Source organism: Cyprinodon tularosa, unplaced genomic scaffold (assembly GCF_016077235.1).
Source record: "Cyprinodon tularosa strain WSP-4 unplaced genomic scaffold, ASM1607723v1 ctg406, whole genome shotgun sequence".
Classification (NCBI taxonomy): Eukaryota; Metazoa; Chordata; class Actinopteri; order Cyprinodontiformes; family Cyprinodontidae; genus Cyprinodon; species Cyprinodon tularosa.
In genome coordinates, this window is record NW_024039126.1 from 1079954 (window position 1) to 1091893 (window position 11940).

Sequence of the window (11940 nt, forward strand, 5' to 3'; positions counted from 1 at the left end):
TGGTACTTTTCAGTGTTAAACAATAGCATATAAAAATCATTATTTATTAACACTTCTTTACAGGGATGGATGAAGTGTTTATAAAGGCAAGCAGTTGTCCATTTTGCACTGGTTATTATTGAAAAGCAGATGTTGTACAACATGTCAGCTGGTGACATTTACACATAAGGCCATTAAATACAGACTTCTGACATAGGTCATCTCACTGAGTTATAGTTTCTATTTATTTCTTTTTTCTTTGACCATGTTTCGCCTTTCAAATGCTATCTTTCCTTTTCTCTTAGGGCCAATCAACCTGTCATCCAGGAAAAAAAAACTTTGACAAAGTGTTGAAAAATGTAATTTATTTATCTATGTTGTTTTTTTGTATTTTTTTTTTATTTTCAAATGAAATCACAGGTCTGTGTTTTTAACAGTTATGGCTGTGAATCTATGCTCTAACTGACATTAAGCTCTTTCCAGGACAAACACACAATTTGGCTGTCAAACCAATGAGGAGGAAAGAGAAGGAAAAAAGGGAGGTGGGGGAGGGATGCACTGTATAGCAAAATTGAAGGATGGCTTGTGTATGGGTGCGTGTGGATGTGTGTCTGCACCCTAAGGGGGAGGGATTGTATCTGTGATGGCTGATTGAACATATTCCACTTGTGTCAACAGCTCAAAAATATTGCTCACATTACTTTAGCATCACTTCTTTTTATTTTTCTCCACATTGTTCCTGTATGTGTGCGTTTTTGCCCTCTCAGCTATGGAATGAGTCTCTTCTTAAAAAGGCTTGTAATTGATTCTGCTGTAATTGGTCAATGACAGGAGATGCTTTGCTAGAAATCGAGCATAAACATGTCTTAGACACAATTTGCAGGATCAATGGGAGGCAGCTCCCTAAGGTAGGAGCCAGAGGCATGAAAAACAAGGAAGAAAGGATGCATGGAAGTAGGAAGCTTCTCATCCCTGCAGCACGGGGGTTTTAAAGCAGCACCACCGTGTCTGATTGAAGCAGGGAAGCTGAAATGTGCTGCAGATCAAAGGCTTCTCAAATGGCTTTCGTTCTTTTTCTTTTGTTTCTTATTCAGTTTTTTTCTTTTTTTAGCTGTCATACTGTGATTTGGAAAGGGAGCGGACTGACTGGCACACCAGGAGGGCTTCCGAACAATAAAAGAAAAACACAAACACCGATAAAAATCTGATATCAAACATAAAGAAAGAAAAATCGTTTGACTAATGATCTCTCTGTATTTTTAATACTTGACTTCTTTTAAATATTTGTTGTTCTTTGAAATTTTAGGTTGCATAATAAATTAATAGCACAATAAAAATAAAAAAGTTGTATTTTTATATTGATAAAAATAAAAGCACGAAAGAACAAATCTTTTTCACTGGAAAACATTGAAATCTAGATAACTCATTTGTTCTTAAAATAAGTGCATTTGTTCTTGGATTGAGAAGGTAGAAGAGACATTTTGCCAGTGGAACAAGAACATTTACACTCAGAATAATAAAAAAAAAACAATTGCATTGTCTTATTTCAAGTGAATATTATGTAATTATCCTTTTTTAAGAGTAAAAATACTCATTCCATTGGCAAACTATCTAATTTACCTACTCGGATTAAGGGTAAATACACTTAATTTAAGACATTTTTACTGATTTCTAAATCGTTTTTCCAGTGTTTAAACTAATTTTTTATACCAAAAAAATCATAATTAATATTTAGCTAAATAAACAACATGAACAATGTGATTTTCGTCTTATCAAACTTATGTGAATTCCAGTAATACTAAGCAGTTATTAGAATTTAACACATGAGAAGTTTGCTATTAAATGAGGTTTTCCCCAAATTGATTTTACACACATATATATATATATATATATATATATATATATATATATATATATATATATATATATATATATATATTAAGATATTTTAACTAACAAGCTCTTCTGCTTGGCTTTTGAGACTCACCTTAGAATTACATAAAATAACAGATATGAAGATATGAAGAAAAAAAAATGTTAAATGATTTATAGTTTACTGCTGGCATTGTGGCGTAAGAATCAGTGTTTATTTGTAAGTAATTTGAAAGATGTTTGACTATGGGAAGATTGTCCTACAGTTTGGGAATTTGGGGAGTTACTTTAACAAAAAAGGTGGACAGAAGACGCCAAAAAATATTAAACAAACCAAATCCAACCCAAAATCCATTACTCTAACCAGGAAAGATAAACAGATTCACTGGAAAAAATCTAAATCTAGATAAGTCATTTTTCCTTAAAATAAGTGCATTTGTTCTTAAATTGAAAAAATTAAAGAGACATTTTGCCAATGGAACAAGACAATTTAGATTTAAAATAAGAAAACACAATTGCATTGTCTTATTTCAAGTGAATACTATCTAATTATCTTATTTTAAGTCTAAAAATACTCATTCCATTGGCAAATTATTAAATTTACCTATTCAAATCAAGGGTAAATACACTTAATTTAAGAACTTTTTACTTATTTCCAAATATTTTTTCCAGTGTTCATAAATATAAAGATTACCGTTCCTCATGTGGAACAGAAAAAAAAAAATCTAATATCAACAGTCACTGCAAATAATGCAGAAATGGAAAGAACCAGGTATTTTTCTCCAATTCATCAGTTTGTTATATCTGAATAAATTAGAAACTAATAGAATCAAAGCTAGGATTACTTAATGCAACCTTTAATTGGTGTTGTCTCTGTTTTTGCAGGGCTATGAAGTGCGGAAGATCGTAGCCATTGACCAGGACCGTGGCCAACCCAGAGGAATTGGCTACACCATCGTGTCAGGTCAGAGCCTCAAACTGATGTGACATCACTAGCAATGAGAGGGGAATCAATCACATCTTATCATTGTTCCAGGGTAGTAATAGTAAAGTGAACTTGTCATTCAGATGTTCCACCTATTCTATTTATGAAGTGACACTGGTTTTAGTTCAAAAGTGCAGAGGGTTCATTTAATACTCCTAACTTGTGTTGGTTTTGCTAATCTGATAGTTTTACTCTAAACAGAGATAAAGGCACAGCTTGCATGGCGACGATAAGGATGAAACTTGGTTCTCTTACCTCTTCCAAGAATTACCTTTATGCCTGCCAGATATATTGTTTGTCTTTTTAAAAATGCTCTTTGAAAGAAAATCTAAATTTTAATGGAGGAAATGTTTTAGGATTTGGCTTTATACCTGATCTCATCTTTTTATGGTGTCATGAAAAATATTTTGCAGAAATCTGTTGTCTTTCTAGAAGACAAATATTTCAGCTTGCCAGATGATGAACCTAGAAGCCATCAAGTAAGCAGTGTGTTTTTGGTAATGATAAAACTATACTGCCTTGTTTCTTCTATATATAGAGTTGATGGGAAATAACTGAAATTATACAGAGTGTATGCTGCAGTTTTCTAGCCTCGTGAGACCATCCTGATCTCGCGAGCTTTCAAGGTTTCACTCGCAGATCAGTCTGTAGACTCTCCGTTAGAGAAAATTTGGAGCCGTTCACCAAACGAACGTCCAATCAGCGTTGGCTTTGAGGCGGGTTGAGGTGTGACGCAACGAGAAGCGCGACAGTTCAGTCTGAAGAACATGGCGGCTTCAGCCGATTAAACTAGCGTTGGTGTGGCTAGCGAGCAAGTTTTATCGGAATTACAGAGTATTTCTTCACTGAAAGAAAAGCAAAACACTGCTCTGGAGGCTTTTCTCAGAGGAAAAGATGTTTTTGCTCTTCTCCCGACTGGTTTCGACAAGAGTAGCCTGGCTTGTGGTTGTGTTTTCGTCGTCGCTCTGTTAGTACGTCATATGCTTCGACGATCTGGTGAACTGTAAAGTGCCTTGAGATGACATATGCTGTGAATCGACATAAAATAGACATAAACTGAATTGAACTGAATGAAATTACTGGAGACTGGGGCAGAGGTTCACCTTCCGGTAGGACAGCGATCCTAAACATAAAACCAGAGCTACAGTGGTTTAAATTTAGTCGGCCGTCATAAGGTGGTAGTGGGCAAATAACTAAAAAAAACTAGGATCGATGCCAAAAAATCAAATAAAATAGAAAAATAATCCAGTACTGGCGCCGCCATTTTGAAGTTTTTTTTCCTTGAAGCTACACTATAATGCGAGTCAAAAAAAACTACACGACCCAAAAACCAACAGTGCTTCCGCTCTGAGTTTTTCACCCGCGCTCAAAAACAACAATGGAGGGACCAACAGTTGGAGGCAAACTCGACTCGAATGGGAGTGGTGCAGGAGCGGGAGTCATTCTGAATGGGAGCGGGATGGGAGTGGGAGTAATTTCACCAGGAGTGGGACGGGACAGGATTTAGATTTCTACTCTGGCCCGGGATCGGGACGGGACATAATTTTTTTTCTGTGGGAGTGGGACGGGACAGGAGTGAAAATCCACTCCCCTGTCAGTCTCTAGTGGGCATGTGCTAAAAAGGATGATGAAAACACAAAAGCATGGCGGGGATGTGAGTGAAACGGAGTGATTTCTGGAAAATGAACAGACTGTAGTAGCCACGTCGTCGCTTTTTCTTTTTAGGGCTTTCAGCACAAAATGGCACAAATTGCCAACTCATTTGGCTTCCGGATAGATGAGTCCAAGTAGCGCCATCTCACTGAGGAGCTGATTCTCACGTGGGTTTTTAGACGTACAGTGTGTGCAGATAGATCGCATCAGAGCGTCGGGTCGCATAGTGTGAGAACAAACATCGTGAGCTGGGAACTTCTAATCCCTGTGGTTTCATCGTACAGTGTGATCTCTAGCTACGTGCAACGATTGAAAACAATCGTAGAGTGTATGCCATGCTTAATGTGACCTAAACATTACTGGGCCACAGATGGTCTTAAATAACTGTTCTAAATACTGTCATAATAAAGGATCTTAAGTAATTCAGAGCCCAGGGGCCCAGGTCCAAACATCAGGGCTCCAAAGCCATGCTAACCTGCTGCTAGCGGTTCTTGCTTTATGGTTCTCTCCAAACATGGCTTAATGCATAATGGACCAACAGCTGCAGTTTTTTTTTATTGTTTCAAAGGACAATTTCCAAGAAACTCTGTGGTTCTTATACATGACGACTCGCAAACTTAGGTCCTCACTGCAAAAAATCTAAATCTAGAGAAGTAATTTTTTCTTAAAATAAGTGCATTTGTTCTTGAATGGAGGAGGTAAAAGAGACATTTTGCCAATGTAACAAGACAATTTACACTTAAAATAAGAAAACACAATTGCATTGTCTTATTTCAAATGCATATTATCTAATTTTCTTATTTTAAGAGTAAAATTACTCATTCCATTGGCAAACTATCTCATTTACCTACTCAAATTAAAGGTGAATACACTTAACTTAAGAAATTTTTACTTATTTCTAGATCGTTTTTGCAGTGTAAGCAGGTTTTCTCAAACAAACAACCCAAACAAACCAGGCTCTGTTTTGTATAAATGTAAATTCAATTAAAAATATTTATTTTTTGTACTTTGTGCCAACATGTCACACATCCTTACAGAAGAGGATTAGGGCCACTGGAAAAAAAAAAAAAAAAGTAACTGATTAGTTTTTATTTTATTTCAGTATAGTATGGGAAAAAAGTCAGAATTCTGACTTTAATGTCAGAATTCTGACTTTTTTTTATTGTCAGAATTCAGTCAGAATTCTGAGATTAAAGTCAGAATTCTGACTTTAATCTCAGAATTCTGACTGAATTCTGACAATAAAAAAAGTCAGAATTCTGACTTTAATCTCAGAATTCTGACTGAATTCTGAGATTAAAGTCAGAATTCTGACTTTATTCTTAGAATTCTGACTTTTTTCTCAGAATTCTGACTTTTTTTTATTGTCAGAATTCAGTCAGAATTCTGAGATTAAAGTCAGAATTCTGACTTTAATGTCAGAATTCTGACTTTTTTTTATTGTCAGAATTCAGTCAGAATTCTGAGAATAAAGTCAGAATTCTGACTTTAATCTCAGAATTCTGACTGAATTCTGACAATAAAAAAAGTCAGAATTCTGACTTTAATCTCAGAATTCTGACTGAATTCTGAGATTAAAGTCAGAATTCTGACTTTATTCTTAGAATTCTGACTTTTTTCTCAGAATTCTGACTTTTTTTTATTGTCAGAATTCAGTCAGAATTCTGAGATTAAAGTCAGAATTCTGACTTTTTTATTGTCAGAATTCAGTCAGAATTCTGAGATTAAAGTCAGAATTCTGACTTTTTTTATTGTCAGAATTCAGTCAGAATTCTGAGATTAAAGTCAGAATTCTGACTTTTTTTTATTGTCAGAATTCAGTCAGAATTCTGAGATTAAAGTCAGAATTCTGAGAATAAAGTCAGAATTCTGACTTTAATCTCAGAATTCTGACTTTTTTCCCATGTTAAACTGAAATAAAGTTTAAAAATCAGTTTACTTTCTTTTTTTTCAGTGGCCCTAATCCTCTTCCGTACATCCTAATTAAGAGGATCCACTTCTTTTTATTATGACTGTATGTGCATGTTCTCACCATGACCACATGTGCACCCTGGACAGGGTCCACCACTCAGGCCTCTTCTTTCCTGAAGTCACCCTCTGCTCTCATTTGCTGCAGTCACCTACTCGGTCTTACTTACCGTCTGCTCCCACATGTTGTATTGTTCTGTGTTGTGTTTGTTGCAAAGTTGAATGAGCGAGTTAAGCTCTAGAGGAGAAGGGCATTAAAAAGACATTAATTAGGTGGCGCGATGTATTCCCAGCCGTTGCAAAATCAAGAGTTATAGCACCGCAATGAAGGCTTGATAAAATCATTATAAGTTTGACAGATAATGGAAATCGAAGGGTGGTGCAGTCAAGGTTTTTCCAGAAGCTGCTGTCTGTGTGCACCTGTCATCATGGGTTTTCCCGTGTTTGCTTCTTCACACAGACATACAGTATCAATATGTCTCCATCTGCCTAGGCTTGGCTGAGTCAGATCAAGGCGTGCTTGTTTGCACACTTAAGTGTGACTCTGCTTGATGCCTCTCCAGCTTCCCCGCTCCTCGCCCCAAGTGTCCTCGGAGAAAGCCGCTCGCTCCTGCGGGACTCGTCTCATTAGCTCAGTAATTAAGATAAACGAGAGTTTAATTGCAGCTGTGATCAACACTAATGATTGTGGGACTCAAGATGAGGATTTTCTCTCCCTCCTCTAATCAGGGGGTGGATCAGGGACTGGATGTGTACAAGCGATAGAATCACAGTGGCACTCTGCCTTCAATGTTGCAGTTATTGTTTGCTGTAGTAGGGATGATCAGGAGTGAATCCTTCCTCCTTGGGGTTTAATTTAGCCCCTTTTAAAACATCTTATCTTGTGGTCACTTATTATATCAAACTATCTTACTCATGGTTGTTGCATTAAGCTTTCTATACAGTATAAAAAAACAGCATACCTGCGGATGAAAATATATACTTATTGTATGTGTGCATTAATGTTTTTCTAAGATTTAACACTCATTATAATTAGCTGCAGGGAGAACCTCATTACACAATGGCTCTTCTTATTTATCTTATTAACAATGTTGTAATGTCTGTTTTTAAGAAATTACTTTGTAGGATAATTGGCGTAACATTAATTATTAAATATTTTTGTTTTCCAAACTTGTACACAGCTTCATTTCATGTTTTAGCTAACCAAATCCGGGCTGCAGCGTTGATGTGCATGTTCTACTTTTAGTGATATTTGTTTAGTCTAATTTCAAAATAGGCTTAAAGGAAAAGTCCGGTCAGCAAGAAATAATGAATGGATTATTATCTATACCTTAAACTAATACGTACGCGGTGATTTATTGAATTTAGCAATTATCAGTAAAAAAATTAAAAATGCTAATTTTCATCGCGATTATTTTTGCCCACATATATCCCTCCTGCCATCTTCCGGTAGTGACGTCACGGTGCGGTAAGCCTAGCGCCATTCTCCCCGCTTTACAAGCTAAATCAATGGGAACTACTAGACACATCTGCAATCAACAACAATTATTGAAGATTTCCAGAGGACTTCACCACTGAAATTCACCAGAGCTATAGTGAAACTGACAATGCCCACGTGCATGGCAGCTGGATGCTGGAATACATCGGGTAAAAGTGAAAAAAACCTTTCTGATTCCTGATCCTCCACGGACGGGTTGGTCGTTGGATCGCCAACTTGAAGAGGTAGGAATTTGCCATCGAACTTCTGGCCAGAGAAAAAACCCGTAATATGTAGCCAACATTTGGAAGAAGAATGTTTTCAAGATGACTTGGATAATAGCGCGTTGTGACAAACACCAGATACAGCACTGGGACTTGATCAACAGCCGATACCGCACCGTGACGTCACAAACCAGTAGGTGGCAGTAGTGTTCTTTTACAAACATGGATGCCTCCAGTAAAGAACATTCAAATGTAAATTATTCTTAATTTAAAAAAACTGATCATTCATTGAACAAAATGGAATAATTTCATATTTAAAGAACTTTCAGAAGTTTCAATTCTGAATATGAGCAGAGTTTTAAAGGGTGAATATTCCTTCTTTGACCAAACTTTGTGACACTAAAAGTACAAAGGGATGCTGTCACAGATCCTCTCTCCCAGCTGCTGTTAGACTGTCTAGGATTCTCTGCTCTCAACATCCCAATGCAATCGATGCAATCGTACCCTTGTCATATGTGTGTTTGTACATTCATACTGTTATTGAAATCTTTTTTCCATTTAATCTAAAAATTGTCACAGTCTTGGTTTTGTTATGGTTATTTAGAGTATTCAGTCTTACTTTGCTTCTTGTTTTATTGTCTAATTATTATTTTGTTGTTTTCTTGTTAGTTCCTGTCTTCCAGGTTTTCCATTTGTTGTTCTCTGCTGCCCTCTTGTGTCCTCTATCCGTAGCTCTGTTTTCTGCTCTGTCCTCACCTGTTTTCAATCCTCTCGTTAGCCCTCTTTTTGTCTCTGTCCCCTTTAAAAGCCTCCCTCTTCAGTTCCTGTTTGCTGGATCCTCGTCAAACATCTGTCTGCTTACCTCCTCTCTCCCTGGCTCCTAGTGTTTGGTTTCCCCTGATGTCTCCTTGGTTCTGGTTTTGTTTGTTATTTTTGTTGGATTTTTGATTCCTGCCTCTGTACCTGAGAACCTCATTAAACCCACCTAAATTCACCTCTGCCTACTTGGCTCTGCTTTTGGGTCCTCAATCCAACACCAAATCGTGACAAAAATTGGCTCCAGGTATTATTTTTACCTTTAAAAATTTTATTTAATCTTACTATGCTGTTTCACAGGTTTCCTTAGTGTTATTTCAAGATATTTTTAATCCTTATCACTTATATATATAGTCCTAACTTGAATATTTCGTCTGAAAACTACAACCATCTCACAGTGTTTGTTGAACTTCAGCATCAGATGATTGTTTCCACACAATGCCACAAAGTGGTAGTTTACCAGCTCCCTGTGCTCAGATTCTTCTTTATTAACGATGAACCCAACAACTGCAGAGTCTATCAACTATGTTAGGAGATTTAAGGCCCCTGTCTCATATTGTAAGTCAGGAATGTAGAGAGTAAAAAGGAATGGTGAGAATACCGTTCCCTGTGGTGCTCCTGTGCTGCTATTTGATCAGACAGTTGACATTTCAGTCTCCTCAACTATGGTCTGCTTTTCAGGTAGTCCTTAATCAGTCAATTGTTGAGTCTTCCACCTGACAAAGTGAATCAGGGTGAATCATGTTAAACACACTGGTGAAATCAAAGAACACGATCCTTACAGTGCTGTCTGGTAGCAGGTGTGTAATGGAATCTTCTATTGCAGTGTTTTTCAACCCTGGTCCTCTAGGCACACTTCCCTGCATGTTTTGGATGTTTCTGAAGTTCAGCACACCTGATTCAGATGATTTCAGTTCAGCAAAGCCTGATAATCTGTTATCAATTGATAACAGGTGTGTGGAAGCTGGGAAACATCTAAAACATGCAGGGCAGAGTACTTTGAAGACCAGGATTGAAAAACACTGTTCTATTGCAACTCCACCATGATAAGCAAACAGCAAAATAAACCTGATAGTTGTTCCAAAAAAAAAAGAAAATTTAAAATCAACTGGACTTTGTTTCCAAGTTCTAAGATGTTTCGCTTCCCATCGAGGAAGCTTTTTCAATTCAAAATGTCAGAAATAGCTTTGAGTTTGAGATTTTATACAGTAGCCCAACAAAGTTCCAACTATCATAAACAGGTTTCAGGTTACAGGAGACAATCCCCCCCTTAACGGCAACCCCCCCCCCCTTTAACGACCGACCCTCAGAATCATAGACAGGTTTCAGGTATTACAGGCTATTGATGGAACCAATCGACCCATTCATCGATTACCATTTGCATGTTTCCAAGCGACACAATGCTTTGTCTATATAAGACTCAAACTCACTGCGGATCCAGACATTTGAATTGAGAAAGCTTCCTGGAGAGGTGGCGAAACGTCTTCAAATCTTGGAAACCAAGTCCAGTGGATATTTTTTTAATTTTTACGGAATGACTATGACCTGGATGACTGAGAACCTTCATCAGCATAGCCCAACAAAACCTTGTTTTTGTTTTGAAAACATGCAAATTGGAACAGAGGAAGGGGTCAACCCATTTGGAAAGGGGGTCATTTGGCTTCTTTTGTTAGCCTGCAGTATCCCATTGGGTAGCGAAACGTCTTCAAACTTGGAAACAAAGTCCAGTGGATTGTTTTTAATTTTCTTTTTTTTTTGAATGACTTGACAACCGTCACCAGCAACCTGATAGTTGCTTTTTTGCTTGCTCAGGTGAACCAAAAGAAGTCTCTTTAGGACCTATCTGATGTGCATCAGGTCCTTAGTCATTATGGACAATTGGCTGAGCTTTCTTTGGTACTGGAACAAAACAGAGGACTTGCACAACACTGGAACTGTCTGCTGGGTTAGGATGAGGTGTTGCTCTTGAATTTCACACAGCTACTTTGCACAGGCCCTCACGACTCTGATGGGGACACTATCTGAACCTGTTGAATCATTGCAATTTATCCCCTCCAGTTGCCTCTTCACTTTACCTCTAGAGACAGACAGGTGAAGGGTGGAACACCATCTGATTTTCCTAAGAACATCTGCATGGAATCATGAGGCTTAAAGTCAGCGTTAAAAGGAAACATTTAAGGTGTAAGAGGAAAGATTTTGCTCAAAGGAGGGCAGGATGTTCGTATGACTGGACAGGAGAGAAGCATGCAGAGCTTGTTTATATTGCACATATTGGAAGAAGAAACTCTGATCCATAAATGTTGGAACTAAAACCTTGAGCCACCTTAAGTAGGGAGATTCTAGAAAGGTCACATTAACTTTTAGCGAGTGGTTAAACAATGCTACTTTCTGTCTGCATTACGCTGCTCATGGTGCATCAAACTTTAGTCTTTTTAGCATTTCCTTAGTGCAACTGGACATGCCATTATTGTATTTTTTTATTTAGCAACTGCTGATTTTGTAAGTGAAATTGATCTTTAAAAGTAATCATCTGTTTAAAGGAATAGTACACACAAAACATGATTAGCCTTCATTTTCTACTCACCCCCATGCTGAACAACACTCTGGAGTACTTTTTTGATATCTCAAATGCATCTGGAGATCTGGGAGGCTTCTTGCTGTCTGCTGACATTCAAATAATGGAGGTCTATGGCGCCCGAGACAGAAAGGTCCATAAAAGTCCACAAAAAACGTGTCAATATTCCTCCATACTGCTCGTCCAATGTATTCCAAGTGTCCTGAGTGGGTAGCGTCCATAATTTACTCGAAACAAAGTCATTTAGAATGTTTTTAGAGCATAAACAGTAGTGTATAGGATTTCCTGAAAGCGCGCGCCTGGGCGTTCACGATGCTACGGAAGCCGGCAGACCAAACCAGATGAAAGTGCGCATTCAGCGTCTGCTCTGCCGATAATGCAAGCGTACAAG

At 37.6% G+C, this 11940-nt stretch overlaps 1 protein-coding gene across 1 annotated transcript in view; it reads left to right on the forward strand.

The window, feature by feature from the left end:
• The window catches only part of LOC119791940 (cadherin-23-like), a 104448-nt gene extending 97360 nt beyond the window's left edge, over nucleotides 1-7088 (forward strand). The window contains exons 8-9 of the mRNA XM_038298332.1: nucleotides 2737-2815; nucleotides 7021-7088. Of these exons, the coding sequence (XP_038154260.1) occupies nucleotides 2737-2815; nucleotides 7021-7088 (147 nt within the window). The remainder of the gene's footprint in view (nucleotides 1-2736; nucleotides 2816-7020) is intronic.
• The last annotated feature ends 4852 nt before the right edge of the window (nucleotides 7089-11940 follow it).